The 16,472-nt window shown below is 40.2% G+C and overlaps 1 protein-coding gene across 3 annotated transcripts in view; it reads left to right on the plus strand.

Moving 5' to 3' along the window:
* LOC138755104 (protein disulfide-isomerase TMX3-like) overlaps positions 1–16,472 on the plus strand; it is a 174,791-nt gene that overhangs the window by 12,571 nt on the left and 145,748 nt on the right. For all 3 annotated transcript variants that reach the window (XM_069920405.1, XM_069920406.1, XM_069920407.1), the window contains one exon: positions 9,640–9,763. In XM_069920405.1, the coding sequence (XP_069776506.1) occupies positions 9,640–9,763 (124 nt within the window). The remainder of the gene's footprint in view (positions 1–9,639; positions 9,764–16,472) is intronic.

The raw sequence follows: 16,472 nt of genomic DNA on the forward strand, positions 1-16,472 counted from the left end.
AAATACTAAGTGCCTTTGTTAATTTTGTTTTAATTGAACCATTATGACTTTAGTATATTCCCACCCTTATTTCCAATCAACATGCAGTCAAAACGAAGAATAATCAAAAAGAAAAACATCAATATCACAAGAACTAGGAGCAGGAGTTGATCATCGAGCCTGCTCTGCCATTCAGTAAGATCATGGCTGATCTGATCATTGACTCAACTCCACCTACCTGCCTTTTCCTCATATCACCGAATTCCTTTATGTAAAAATCGATCTAACTGAACCTTAAATATGTTTAATGAAGTAGCCTCAACTGTTTCCCTGGGCAGAGATTCACTACTCTCTGGGAAAACAGTTTTTCCTCATCTGCATCCTAAGTCTACTCCCCTGAATCTTGAGGCTGTCTCCCCTAGTTCTGGTCTCGCTTACCAGTGAAAACAATTTTCTTACCTCTATCTTATTTATCCTTTTCATAATTTTATATGTTTCTATAAGATCTCCTCGTTCTTCTAAATTTGAATGAGTATAAACCCAGGCGATTTAGTCTCTCCTCGTAGGTCAATCTCCGGGATCAACCTGGTGAACATCCTTTGAACTGCTTCCAAGGCCAGTATATCCTTCCTCAAGTATGGGGACCAGAACTGCGCACAGTACTCCAGGTCTGGCCTCATCAGTACCTTGTATAGTTGCACTATAACCACCTTATTCTTGAATTCTATTCCTCTAGCGATGAAGACCAACATTCTTAATATCCTATTGTACCTGCATCCCAACTTTTTGCGATTCACGCCCAAGCACTCTGTCCTTTTTGCACAACAGCATACTGCAATTTTTCACCTTTTAAATAATAATCTGCTCTTGTAGCGGCTGCTACACACAGAAAACATCACTAGACTCGGTGGGGATTACAGTAGAACTGTTTATTTGAATTTTGCGTGCGCCCCTTTAAGGCCAACGGGAGTTCAGCCCCATACAGCGGTGATGTCATCACGTGGCCCAGGGCGCGAGCTGTGGCCTAAGTCATGAGGCAGTGAGCAAGCCCTGACAGCGCTGTCTTCTGCAGCTGCCCTGCCAGCGCAGCAGTACAAAGATGTACGCTGCCACACTCTTCTATTTTTCCTAACAAAGTGGATGACCTCATTGTACTCCATCTGCCAGACCTTTACCCACTCACCTAACTTAACTATATCCTTCTGCAACCTCTCCATATCCTCTGCACAATTTGCTTTTTCACTCAGTTTAGTATCTTCTGCAAACTTGGCAACACGACACTCTGTCCCCTCTTCCAAATCATCAATGTAAATGGTGAACAGCTGCAGGCCCAGCACCGACCCCTGCGGTCCCCCACTTACCGCTGTCTTCCAATCAGAAAAACACCCATTTATCCCGACTCTCTGCCTTCTGTCAGTTAACCAATCCTCAATCCATGCCAATATACTTTCCCCGACTCCATTAATCTGTATCTTATTGATAAGTCACTTTATCAAACGCCTTCTGAATCTTCCCTCTCTTACTGCTCTTATTTTTAATGGGAATATATTTTTGTTGAGCACAGTGAAAAATCTCTTTGAATGTGTTCCACTGTTCAACTGTTCTGCAACTAGCCTGTGCTCCCAGTCCATGATGACCAATTCTTCCCTCATCCTGTTGTAGTCTCCCCGTTCAAACAATTATTAACAAAATAATATAAATATCGATCTGCATGTCGATATTAAAGAAAGTGAAAAAAAGAGTCCACATGTGATTCAATTATTATAAAGGAAGAAAAATTACACTAATACTACAAAAATGCAAATTCAATGTTCATGTTAAACCAAAGGGAGAAAAAGATAATAGAGAGAAAGAAGAGCAAAATAAGAGGAACCCTCCAACCCCAAGAAACAAGAAGAAAAAGTAAGAAAAGAAAAAAAAGTTTGATTTCACCCAGGATAAACCCCACTCCCATCAAGGGACAAATAACTTGACTTATCGAGGTCCTCAGCACTGCAAACAACGGGTGGGGGGTGGGGGTGGGAAGCGACAGCAAGGGGAAATCGTTAAAGATTTACCCTGATGAACCTTAGGTAAGAATTCCATATGCTTGAAAATACATACCTGTTTCTGAGGTGAGAGGTGATCTTCTCCAGGGGAACACAATTATGCATTTCTATCTTCCAGTGGGCTAAACCTAGTTGGGAATCGGATCTCCAAGTAACTACTATGCATTTTCTAGCCATTGCCTAAGCAAGCTTGACAAATTTTAATTGATATTTCGACTGCCTCATTTTAGATCTTCTAAATTCCCCAATAAAAATAATTCATGTGTCTGAGGGTATCTAGGATCCAGACATTTTTTTTCTAGGTTATCCAAATCTTCCCAGAAAGCCCTCATTTTAGGATGTGACCGGACACCAGTTGGACTAGCAAAATGGATCAATTTCTATACACAAATCTGATTCCCACCTTTGTCTTGATTTTTCAAACCTCTGTTTAGGGGTTCTCACCTGTAGTAAGGAATACATTTTTGAAATAAATTTTTTGTGCTTGCCTTTCGAACCAGAGTCTCTATTTTGCTTCATTTCAGTAAGGTTAGTGTTGGACCTAATTTGTCCCTTAAATAAAATCTTAACTGAAGATAGCAGAAAAAAGATGTATTTAAAACATATTTATTCCTAATTTGCTTAACTGTCATAAATTGTCCCTACTCATAACAATCCTCAATACCCTTGACCCCTCTCTGAGAGCAAGTGTCCAGGTTTTTATAATCAATCGTTAATGGAATTAACATATTTTGAGCCAGGAGTATATTTAGGTGAAAGACCTCCTTGCCCCCCCCCCCCCACTTCCTGTCCCTAATTTGACCCAGTTGCATCTAATTGATCTACCTTCTCTCCCCCCCCCCCCCAACCGCCCCCTCACCCCCGGGCCCTGGTATGTTTCAAACAGTGGGAGGAAACCGGAGCTCTTGGAGGAAACCTACACAGATGTGGGGAGAACGTACAAACTCCTTACAGTCAGCACCAGATTTGAACCCCAGTTCCAGTTGTTGGTGCTGTAACAGCATTGTGCTAACCACTACACCCATCATACCGCCCTGAAATTCAAAGCAAATGGTAACCTCAAGCAACTGGCAAAAAAAAAAATCGAGGAAAAGTAATAAATAAATAAATGGGACAAATAAGAATGGATACTATTCCACTGGTTCCATCTCTTTTTCACCTATTCCTCTATTTTTACTTCTCTCCCTAACTTTTCTTCTGACCTCTGCACCCCATTCCACAGTGGTCTCTCAACTTTTCACGCTTTCTGTCCTCTACCCTCTCCCATCTTGGCTACTCCCCTTCTGACCTCTGCACCCCATTCCACAGTGGTCTCTCAACTTTTCACGCTTTCTGTCCTCTACCCTCTCCCATCTTGGCTACTCCCCTTTTTAAAATTAAAATAAATAAGAATAAAATAATAGGTAATAAGAAAATTTAAATTGTAAAAAGTAAATGTTCTCTGAAGTAACACAAAAACCTTTGAAGATGGGAGCAAATATTCAACCAGTGGAGTGCTTTGGTTGTAGCAGCTGTTTGAATAAAGTGTTTTTAAATAAAATGGCGTCACTCAGAATTCATTCTGGTTGATGCTGCTCGCCATTGGGTTGATTCTCTTAAAGTGTCTCTTGTCCCTACTTAGTAAGGGTTTTTATTAGTATATTAGTGGGGGAGGGGTAGGTTACTTCTCTTTAATGTTATTGTTCTTTTGGGCGGCTTAGTGGAGGGGGAGGAACCTGCAGATGCAGCGACAGTTAAATGTTTTCAAAGAATGTGACTGAAAATAAAGAAATGTTTCAAGTTTTATGTAATTATGGTGTAGTATTTTTGTCTTTTAAAGTATTTATTTTTAATGCAGGTGTGCTGGTTAGGCATTGTAAGAATGAGCCTCAAGCAAACTGAAAACTCGTTTATCTGGCATCTACCAATCCTCGTAGGTGCCAGATACCAGTGGTTTTACTGTATTTGCATGTCTCAATCAGTAAATACATTGGTTTATTCATAGACCTAGAATATTACAGCACAGTACAGGCCCTTCGATGTTGTGCTAACCAATATAAACCTACTCATCAATCTAAACCTTCCCTTCCTCATACCAATAACCCTCTTTTTATTGCATTTATGTGATTGTCAGAGGTTTTAAATGTCCCTATTGTACCAGCCTCCACCACCACCCCTGGCAATGCATTCCAGGTACCCACCACACTCTAAGGAAAAAAAAATATTTTAATTTATTTCTATAGGACTGCAGTTTTGGTTTCATGATATCAAAGTTGAGAACACAAAAGCAAACTATTCAGCTTACTTGCCCCTTCCCCCATAGCACAACCTTCTCTCTATAGTTTTGCAATTTATTTCCTTTCAAATATTTGTTTGGTTTCCTCCACCATGAATTTATCTGCCTCCTCTATTCTAATAGTGCACTCCAGGTACTAATTGCTATTTTGTTATTTTTAAAAAAATCTTTCATTTCCTTGTTGTAACCTATCAGCCATTCATTGAAATCAAATGTTCTCTACTCTGTATGCTTCATGATCTTAAATGCCCCTTTCAAATGCACTGTTAACCCAGCTTTCCCATTGTGTCATGTGACTAAGTTGAAGTCAATTTGCCTTTAATTCTTCCTTCACCTTACTCGATTTATAAAAAAAAAAATTTTCTTGCCTCTCTCTCCTTTGGTGTGGCATCTGCCAATCTTCCGACTGTCATGTTTCACCTCTCCCTGGATCAATTCCATACACCTGTCCTACACCTCCCACTCTGCCCTCTTTATAGTGGCTTCTCTACTACATTTAACTAGTCTCGTTAAAGGATTACGACTCGACCATTCTTTCTCTCCCACTGATGCTGCTCGACCCACTGAGTTCCCCCAACACATTGTTTAGCTCCAGATTCCTTCCAGTGTGTCTTCCTTCAACAAACTTGTCCTTGCCTTTCCCTCATAAGTACTCAGTTGTCCAAGTGACTGCCAGTTTTGATGCTGAATTTCATTTTTTTTTAAAATCTTTTGCTTATGAATAAAATGGCCTGTCTGTTGGAACCAAACCATGGTGTGGATGGTTGAAAAGCATTCTGATTTAATGTTTTAGTTTTTGGATTGAATACTGTATATGCAAATGGTGACAATCGCACAGTGGAGAGATGCATTACAAAATTCTTGCAAATAGTTAACTTTCACCAGGAGCAATTTTGTTTTCTGTGAACGGTCCATTTCAATTTTCTAATTTCTATTTGTGCTTTCACAACTTTGGTTTGGTCAAACAATTGTTGGCAGTGAACATTTGAACAAGTTATGTAAGCAGTACACACAGGAATAAACAGCTTGTCACAAAAACTTATTCTTTCAGTTAGTTTATGACTGAACTTCTCACACAACTATACTTTTTCATGAATTTTCTCCAATACCTTTTCCCCAAATTATTTCAATGACTGAACATTTATCATTCCAACATTCCTCATCGCCTTCAAGGAAGAAATGCATTCTCATTTGTGTCCTGAGAATATGGTTCCCCTGGCTAAGACTTTTCTGCCAGTGGAATCAACTTCTCATAGCTGTTCTGTCAGACAATAAGAATTTGTTTTGTTGTATATAGATTATATCACTTCTACATTTTCTAAACTTCTGAAAATTATTTCCATTCTTTTCAATCTTTCCTCCTAGAATAACTCTAGCAACTCAGGAAGCAATCTGGTGAATTGTTGTTGCATCCCATCGAAATTGAGTAGACATCATTGGGTATAGGATCAAAGGTTGCCCTCAGCTACCATCAGTAACTCAATTGTTGGTACCCTGAGACTGTAGACTTAAGTCCTCTCCAGAGATTTGAGAAGAAAAATCAAAGCTGACAGTCCATTGCAGGGCTATCAATTCTGAGGCCTGCTTGATTTAAAAAAAAGAGTATCATAATCACTACCTCTAGGAAGAGACCGTCAGTTATAACAGCTATTCATGCCAATATGTATCCCTCAATCAAAATTACCAAAGCAGGTAATCTTTTGCTATCACTAAAGAAGCTCTGCATCCCAGTGTACTGAAAGAAATGGTGGAAGTTATAGGAGAGACATTTTTGATAATTTACCAAAATTCTCTAGGGAAACCCATGCGGATTGGAATACAGCATATATCACACCACTTTTAAAAATAGATGTAGGCATAAGCCAGTTAACTAAAAGTCTGCAGTGAGGAAAGTGTTTAAAACTATCATTAAGGAAGAAATGGCAAGACTATGTGAGATTTTTGAGGAGATTTGGTATGTCACCAAAGATGTTCGAAAACCTCTGCAGATGTACTGTGGAGAGCATTTTGGCTGGTTGCATCACTGTCTGGTATGGAGGTGCCAACACTCAGGACAAGAAAAAAAACTCCATAGGATTGTTAACTTGGTCTGCAACATCACAGGCACCAGTCTTCACTCCATTGAGGACCTCTACAAGAAGTGCTGTTTCAAGAAAGTAGCCTCTATCCTCAAGGTCCCCCACCACCTAGGCCATACCCTCTTCACTCTGCTACCATCAGGGAAAAGGTACAGGAGCCTAAAGACGAATGCTCAGCGGCACAAGGACAGCTTCTTTCCCACTGCCATCAGATTCCTGAAAATGAACCAAAGACACTACCTTACTTTGTTTGACTTTTCGTGCACCATTGTTTTATTTATTTTTGTCAGGTGGTTTATATGAATATTTGCACTGTGATTCTGCTCCAAAACAACAAATTTTGTGACTTGTTCATGACAAGAAATTCTGATTGACATCTGGAGAGAAATTGTTCCATCAGGCAAATGCAGTATGGATTCAGAAAGGGCAGGTTGTGTCTGGCAAATTTCCTTGAATTATTTGATGATATATGAACAGAATGGATAAAAGGGAACAGGTAGCTGTTGTATACTTGAATGTCCAGAAGGTGCTCAATAAGATGCTGCATAAAAGACATTCATAAGATTAGATGGATGGAGTTGACGGTAATATATTAGCATAGATAGAGGACTAATGACCCAATTGAAGCAGAGAGTTCCCCTCCTAATAGAGAATTGTTTTCTTGGCCCTCTGCTTTCTCCTGTTGTCACTTATCAGTTTCTTTCTCTTCTACTATCCAACTTGTATTCACTTCTTGCTTCCTACCTGCTACCCTTCCTACCTGCTAGCCTTCCTTCCTTCTCTCTCCCCACATCCCCCACCCTCACCACCTTTTTATTCAGGTGACTGATTTTATTTTCTGCACAACTGAAGAAGGGACTTGCCTGCGACTCCATGTTACGTGAGCGAGCCACCACAACCTATAATTTATTTTCAAGTGCCCTGTTACATGGCTTCCTATAGATTCTGGCTTTGTGTAAAACATGAAAGAGCTTTCATTTAGCAGGTATCATGGTTTGTTACAGCAGTACACAGCAGGGAAACTGGCCCTTTGGTCCTATGTATTCTCATTCTCAAGCATCCTTCTACACCCTCCTCACAAATCTCTGTCATCTCCCAAACCCTACTCTTGTTACCCATCCTACTGTAAGGTTTAATTTACAATAGCTATACATTTGGACCTCCCAGAGAGAAACACGTCTGGTCACAGGGAAATCGTGCCAAGTCAACAAAACAACATCCAAAATTGGATCAAACCCAGATATATGGAGCCGTGAAGCAGCAAGCCTGACTGTTGCAGCACTGTGATCCTGTCTATCAATAAAGAGGTATTTGGTCACCATTGATTTTGGTTCTGTGAAAGGAGACAGAGAAAATGGGGCGGGGGGAGCGCACACACTGGGAGAAAGGCAACCGATCACCCATTTCTTTTCCCTTAGTTCTTTTTATCTCTCTTTCCTTTTCCTTCTGTCTCCTTTCACAGAGCCAAAATGAATTCTCACCTTTTTATTAACACCTTTTGTTGGTCTGGACTCTTCTCCCTCCCATTCTTCCATTTTAATTCAGCTGCCTTCCTGTTTTTTGCTTGTATCTTGAAGGTATCCTGGCCGAAACATTGGTAATATATCTTTATCACCTATGGACGCTGCGAGACCAGCTGAGTTCCATCAGCATTTCTATGTGTTTTTTACTACAAGCTTTTGTGTGTACCCATTTTCATATATTGTAAATAATAAGAATTTCACTACAAATGCTACAATGTGATTTAAGCTTTATTTCAAATCCAATAAATGTGAACTCCCAACTTAAAGGAAAAATTATTTATTTTTTTATCCACCTATCTGATCCTACCTAAGATAAGCATTCGAATTTATATTTTGGTAAAGCTTCGTTTATTCATTATAGTCAAATCTTAGCTTCAGTTCTACATTGTAAGAACTAGAGTTCAAGATGAATGTGTCACTGGGTAGTCATGGAATTTGAAGTATGAATTGGCCGCCTTTTCTGCCCATTTGAATCTCTGAATCATCCCTCCATGTCAATTGAAACTTTGGCCACACCTGCTAAATATTGTGAAATATATTTTGTCAAGGAAACATTCAGACTTCTCAGTGTAATGTGGCTGTATTTTACAAACCCCACATTGAAACCAGGTTCTATAAATTCTCATCAGTTTGTTTTCATTGTTTTAAACATTTAATATTCATACTTCCTTTATTTGATTCAAATGACTGTTACTGAAATGATTTGGTCTGATGAATTTTGTGACTTATTGTCAGTTGAAAACTAATGCAAAGCTCTGTGAATTTCATTAAAATAGCTGTTATAATGTAAGTGCAGCTAGTCACAGGTCCATTGCTTGCCCTCACCCCTCTGCTGCCCTGCTGCCAATTGGTTTTGCCTCTTAATTCACTTGATGATCATCATGAACTGGGAAGATAGAAAAACCATATTTTGAAAAGATATTTGCATCTTGTAGAGGTCAGTTAGGATAGGAAATATTGAATAATAGTTTTACAAAGTACACAATTCATTTGGTAATTTTTTCCAAATTTAACAGCTTTTCTCTTAGTCATGTGAATGTTTCAACAAGTTTATTACATCACAACACTAAGTCAAGGAAAATAGTACCCACAGAAGTCATGATCCCTGGCAAACTTGAAGCATTTACAGAGGATATCATACTAATATATCCCAATCTCTTCTCCATTTCAATGTGATCTGTGTTACAGCAGATCTGCCTTGTGATGTGTTTATCCAGAAAACGAGTGACCTTGGTTTCCGTAGGTTGACACAACATCATGGGCTGAAGGGCCTTTGCTGTGCTGTAATGTTCTATGTTCTACCAGCAACTTTTTAAAATATTGTTAACGACTTCATTCAGTACACAGTGACCTTTTAATGAAGAAACATTAAGCTATATTTTGATAATAGAGTTGGGAAGTTGATTTTTGGTAGATTTGCCTAGAATGTCACATGCAGGGAAAAATGTAGTAAAGATGCATGCATCTGATCATTTGGTTAAAATGTGATACTCTCCAAAGTGAAAAATGGTAACTTAGCAAGTCAGAAAGAAGGAAGTGGAATAGCTGCAGTTGTTTGCAAGAAATGTGTGCTTGTGGGGAAAATGTTTAATGACTTCTGGGAGAATAAGAATATTATCCAAACTACTGATCTTTTAAAAAAGAAAATGCACTGATTATTAAGTTTCTTAAATTTCTTATGAATGAAATAACTTATAGTGGGATTGAGCGCTAACCTTGGATTCTTGTTATTTCAGTTCTATGCACCTTGGTGTGGCCACTGCAAGAAACTGGAGCCTATCTGGGATGAGGTAGCTTCTGAAATGCATTCCATAGGGTCCCCGGTGAAAGTTGGGAAGATGGATGCCACAGTTTATGCAGGTGAACTGTTCAGTGAATAATTGGTCCACTTGTTTTTGACAAAAAAAAGAAAATGAAATCCAACCTACAAAAATATTGATAAAATAGTAGATTAAAAATAACCAATATTAAAGTTTCCCCTATAAAAATCCCTTTTCCTAAACATCTGGGGTGCTTAGCTGTGTGAATCAGATGGTTCCACATTGTAATTGAAACAATGTCATTACCTTTTTATTGCATGGTAATATAGGTGATGTAGAGATGATTTAATCTTGTATACTTGGAAATCTGAAACTAAAGCAAAACTGGAAATATGTGAGTTGCACAGCATCTTTGAAGAGAAATAGAGCTAACATTTTAGATGATCCTTTCATCTGAAATGGGTAAAGTGACTGTTTTGTTGGGAAAGTGTCAGGTTCGGTGGGTTCAAAGATCGATGAGTCTAGACACAAGGGTTTGCAAACGTATGTAACTTTATTAACCCAATAATTAATAAGAGAGACAATTTATAAGGAAGTATGGGAACATATGCACAGAATTTATAACCATGGGAACATACGTGCAGTTTATAAGATAGCGTGGGAACATATGCACAGAATCTATAAACGAGGCAACATACGCGCACAATTTACAAGGGAGCATGGGAACTGATCGTAACGAGAAGCAGGGAAGAGCGTTAGACAGTACACAAGTATTAATTTACACAGGTGATGCAGTTATTTGCACCCTATAAGCAAGGGTTATACACACCCTCCCGGGCCCCTGAATAAGGGGAGGTGGATCTGGTACCATTGTACCCACAGGGGTATATACGTGCCCTCGAATCCCTGATCATTTGAGAGCGGCAGCTATACTGCCAGTATGATCTATAGCAATACCATGTCTCAGCTTCAGTGCACCTTACCTGCGACCGTTTCCAAACAACATCTGCAGTAGCGACCTGAAATGGAGCAATGTCTGGGACTAGCATTACAAGGCAGAGAGAGCTCGTGTCCTCTGTGCTGGTGCTAAATACAGGGCTCTAGCCAATAAGGACGCTGAATGATATGACCCAGCCAATGGCAAGGTGTACACTGACCAGTGGTCTGAGCCCAATCTTAACTGACATTCTACCTGCAGTTTGTAACATTGTCTATAGCTTTGTAACTTTGAGTAGAACTAAGACTACATCATGTGCTGACAGGTGGTGTGACTTCCGATTGAGATGGGGGGTGGGGGGGGGGAGGTAGTCATGTGGCCACCAGCAATAGGCAGGGAGTCTCCCCCACACACATGACAGATAATAACTTTAATGATACTGAGGTAAGAGATCTATGATGTGAAGGCCCAAGGTATTTATTGTCTATATTAAGGTATTGAGTGCACTATAGTCAAATTTGTTGCTGATGGAAAGATCAGTGGTGGTTACAAGTTCTGAGAAGGATAGAATGAACAAGTGACCAAAGGGATAATGGAATAAATGTTGTAATTCACAAATTATTCGATATCAAAAGGTTGATCTGTAGAAGTTGTAATTGAGAGATAGAATGAAATGTGAATTTGCTACAATAATAAGTGAGTGCTTGAAATTCTGGTTATCTGAAATTGTCAAACTGTTTATTCAGTCCAAATCTTTAATGTGCCCATTTAGAAAATGAAATGTTATTCTTTGAGTTGTTATTATTAAGCTTTTGAATAATGTAGGAGTCCAAGGATAGATGGCAGAATAGGAATAGGATAGCAAATTAAAGAGACGGGCAACTAGAGTTTCTGACTCTAGTTTGTGTACTGGATGAAGGAGTTTTGCAAAGTGGTTAATGCATCCATGTTCAGTTTTTCAAAGAAAGCTGATCTTGAGCAGTTCGTGGAGCTACAAACTAGAGACCTTCTGTTTGAAACCATTCATGTGTACTGTATTTAATGGCTGAACATTATTTACATCATCCAAATGAAATGTCATAATAACAGGTGTATATAAAAAGAGAAGCTAAAATAAATCTTAGTACCTTAGAGAATAAGACAGGGGAATTGAGAAGGGGATAACTGAATAATCACATTCACAGTTAAAGGTTGGAAAAACCATTCCAATGATAATAGATAAGCAAATGATTAATAGGAAAGAGGAACTTGTCCATATCCATCAATCCTCATTATTCAAGAGAAAGTACTCGGAAAATCAATGGGGCCTGGTCTGCATTTCTCGGATCTTGATGGAATGACTGAAGAGGTTGTAATCTACCAAAATTCCCAAGATGCATGTTGACATGTGACAATAAATTTGAATTTGAGATTATCACGTTGCCACGATTGGAAAACTGCATTAGCTGCGTAACCTCCCTAGATAGGAGGAGTGTGAGGAGTAGAATTCAGCAAGCTGGAAATGATGCCCCAATTAGCTTAACGTCTATCATAGAAAATGTTATTCAGGGGATAACATCAGAATTTTTAGAAAATGTGATCAGTCTGAGTCAACATGATTTTAAAAAAGGAAAATCTAGTTTGAAGATTTGCTAGTGTATGAGGATGTAACAAACAGGCTGGATAAAGGGGATTAAATATAACATATTTGGACTTTCAGAAACATTTGATAAGGTCCCACAGCACAAGATAAGAATGGAGTGATAGGATAACAGAGACAAAGGTAAAACACGAAAGTCTGAAAACACTGTGGTTGAAGTAAAAACACAATGCTAGAGAAACTCAACAGGTCAAATGGTGTCCTTTATGTAGCAAAGATGAAGATATATAACCCGTGTTTCAGGCTTGAGCCCTTTATCAAGGTATGGAAAAATTTCAGCAAGAGTCTGAACAAAATGGTGGGGGGGGGGGGGGGAGGAAGCATGGTCCAAAAGGCAGGAAGTAATAGGTGGATAAGGGATGGAGCAGCAAGCAGGGGGAGGATGGATGGCTCAGTGACTAGAGAGGGAAGTGGGTGGAGATCTGAGGGAAAGAAGTTGTAGAGAAAGGAAAGGGAGGGGGAAAAGGAGAGCAGGTTAGCAAAAAGTGGAGAAGTTGATGTTAACGCCATCCATCTGGAGAGTGCCCAGATGGAAAATAGTGTTGTCCCTCCAATTTATGGGTGTTCTTGGTGGAATAGTACACGAGGCAATAGACAGACTTGTGGGTATGCAGAGACAAAGGACAGGCTTATTTATAGAAACCACAGTCATGATAAATGGGTCATGTATAGAATACCAATCACTGTGGAATGTCAGAGGGTTTGGTGCTGGATAACCATGTATTTACAATCTATATTCATGACGGATTAAGGAATTGAGCACACTGTTGCCGAATTTGCTGATGATGGGAAGATCAGGAGGGTTGCAAGTCCTGAATGACATGTACAGAGCCTGTAGAGATTGGTGGGTGAAGTGAATGGGCACAACAGAATGTCATGTGGGAAAGTGTGAGATTATTCTATCAAAGAGAGAATGAAAGAACATTTTTATATTAATGGATTGAGATGACAAAATATTAAGGATCTGGGAGGTTCTAATCAGGGGCGTAGCCAGATTCTAAAGTTAAGGGGACTGTGGGCACATAAAAAAATGTGCCATGACACATACCAGATGGAGAGTCAGTGGTTGAATGGTGGGCTGCACTGATTTTTCACTGTCGTCGGATGGGGGAGGGGAGCATTTGTGGTGTCAGACAGGAGGGTGGGGAACACAGGCATTTGTGGCATCTGACCGGTGGGGTGGTGGCTGTTCACAGTATTGGACCAGGATGGGGAGGCGAAATGGATGGCGGGGGAAGGGGGGGGCGGGGTAGAATGTGCAACTTTTTTTATAAAAATGTGCTCGGGGAAGCAGTGACTCCCCATGCAGCCCGCCCCCTCTCCCCACCCAGCTATGCTACTGGTTTTGATATATGGAGCACAAAAAAAATAACATGCAGATACAGTGAATAATTAGGAAGGCTAATGGAATTTTGGTTTTAATGAAACAGTTATATAAAGCAGCCATTCTTTGGCTGTGGCCCCCTTTGAACTGTTACGAGCCCAAAGGACCGCAAAATCCAGCACCAATAAATATTCACCAAGACAAATGGTTACTTAAACAAAAGTTACTTTTAATTATCTTTAAATATGAAAACAAAATCACACTTTAACTTATCACTATTGACTTAACTAACCTAACTTAACCCCCTTCTAATTCTAAGCGCACGTGTATATAATGTATGTGTGAGTTCGGAAAAGTTCTTTGGTTCACAGTCCAATCTCACTTCTCATTCCTCCAAGTTCACTGGTTTCAGGGAAATCTTGTACTGTGCGCAGAATTTAACATTTATAAAGTTCACCAGGCTTTGGTGTTTGAAAGGTAAATGGTTACTGCTCAGGAAGGTACTTGTTAGTTTTCGGAGAGAGATTTGCTGTACGATGGACACCCAGCCACTTCAGTGTCTTGCCAAAGAATCTTGCCCCATCAGGGTTTTCCAGATGATAACCTCTTTCTTTCAGGACACCACAGAGTTCCTTTTTGTTTCTCTTATTCCAAGTGAAACATTAGACAGCCGGTTCTCTCCTCTTGCATGAACCACCAGGGCTTTGACCAGGCTGAACTAAGCATTCACAAAATGACTTCCAAATGGGGTTTTCCACAAGCTTGCCAGCTTGTCCTGTTCCAGTCCCAGCTGCTGTTGCTGACTGTATCACTGTAGAACTGATCTCTCACTCTCCCCCTCCATCCCTCCCCTCGTCACTTTCTGATGGCTACAATACTCAACTGTAAAGCCGCACATAGTACTCCTGTGCAGTTGTTGGGTGGCCATCTGAAACTGGAGTTCCTGGCCAGGAGGTCAACTTACCTACCCTTCTCCAGTAGGTATAATATCCTGCTCAGAGTATTCCCCATTGCAGCTGAAAGCAGCTCAGGCAAAGCTGCTAGCAGCTTTCAGGTGCCTAGCAGCAAGCAGACTGACTGTCAACTGGTGACCTGCTGACAACCACCCTCCCCACTGCCTGACAGTCCCCTGGCATGGGGCTGGGATGGCTGGTGGGGGACTATGGGGCTTACACACGCACACAAAATCCCGCTAAATTTAAAAGGTGAGAGCTTTCGATAAGTCAGGATTCTCGGGGACAGCCACCCCAGCTAAGTACTTCCCCCACCCCCCCATCCCGAGCCAGGGGCTGTCAGGCAGCAGGGAGGTGAGCTGTCAGACTGCTGCCCTGAGGAGCTGGTGTTCGCTGGTAGACAGCTATCAGTTAGCTGGCACATTCAAGTGCCAAAAAGACGTCCACTCTGTGGCCACCTAAACGTGCCGGCTGCACTCCCCAAGCTGGCGCATGATCTTCGTGGGAACACCTGAAAAAAACCTTTAGAGAGAGAGAGGCTGTTTGACTCTTCCCTGCTTGCAAAACCACATGACCCTCTTAGAACAGCAAGTTCCCTTCCAGACAACCTATGGCTCCAATAATCTCTCTCATCTGTTGCCTATTTGTAAACAACAATCCGTTAGTGAATTCTCTTGGGCACTCTCCAGTGCTTTTGCAAAGACTATTGGCCCCAACATATCTAGTATGAGCAGAGCTCCAGTATTTTAAATAAGATCTGTTTTAAAGTGTTTGTATGTGACCTACACTAACAAACCTTGCCCCCATTTATCTCCCAAAAACATATCTATATACCATCACAGTACTCTCTTTAAAGTGTATGGAAGTGAAACAGAAAACATCTGCAGACACCATGATTTAAGTAAAAACACAGTGCTGGAGAAACAAAGATACATAACCAACACTTTGGGCTTGAGTTTATGGGCCCCTTCCCTGTGAAGCAGGCTGGTTTAGTTGGTTTCTTCCGTACTTCTCTCTTACCAATTACATTTCTTTTAAAAATGATTTCAGTCTGTGGCTCCCCCTTCAATGTGCTGCAACCCCCAAGGGGCCTATATGACTCCAATTGAGAATAGTTGGTATAAAGAGAGTCCAATTTTGAAGAAACTTTACAAGGCATAGGTGAGACCATGTCCATACAGGATTGATCTTGTCTTTAAGGAAGAATGTCCACATCTGCAATGAATGGGTTGATGGAAGAAGAGCGATTGTGTATCTCTGGATTGTACTCTTTAAAACATGAAAGAAAAGAAATGTGATTTATCAAAATATAAGATTTTGAGCAGTATTCACAGTGCAGATGCTAAAGGAATGTTTCTTCTGTTGGGAAACACAGCATAGTTTCAGAGTATGGATTCACCTATTTAAGTGAGAAGGAGCTTCTTCTGAGGGTCATACCATGCGGAATTCTATAATGACAGAGATAGAATCGAGGAAGAGCATGACAGATGTTTTAATTCATGCAACGTGAATGAGGGATGCATATTTTTGAGGCTAAGAATTGGGTGAATGGCAGAGTTGGCTCAAGGTATTGATTGTCCTATTTTTGCACCTATTTCCTATGTTCTTGTCTCCTGAAAATCTGTGTTCGTTTTCCTCCAAGTTGTTGATTTGTAGTGTCTCATGGTCTCTGCTTTGAAACTTTGAGACTAATTACAACAATTTCATGTCCATTTTTTAAACCAGCTAAGTAAAATTTTCCTCATTTGTAACAAACCTACTTGAAGATGTAGACATTCCTCCCGTGCTTGCATTCATCAGTGGCCCATCCATTATTCTTGGTGAAAGGTGCAAACAGCTCCTGTCTACCATCAGGCAACTTGAATACAGGTTGTCCTTGATGGAGCAAATCATCACTTGCCTCTTTAGATAAAATATGATATAAGAGTGGAATATGACTTTTTTTAAAGATGGAAG

Source organism: Narcine bancroftii, chromosome 2 (assembly GCF_036971445.1).
Source record: "Narcine bancroftii isolate sNarBan1 chromosome 2, sNarBan1.hap1, whole genome shotgun sequence".
Taxonomy (NCBI): Eukaryota; Metazoa; Chordata; class Chondrichthyes; order Torpediniformes; family Narcinidae; genus Narcine; species Narcine bancroftii.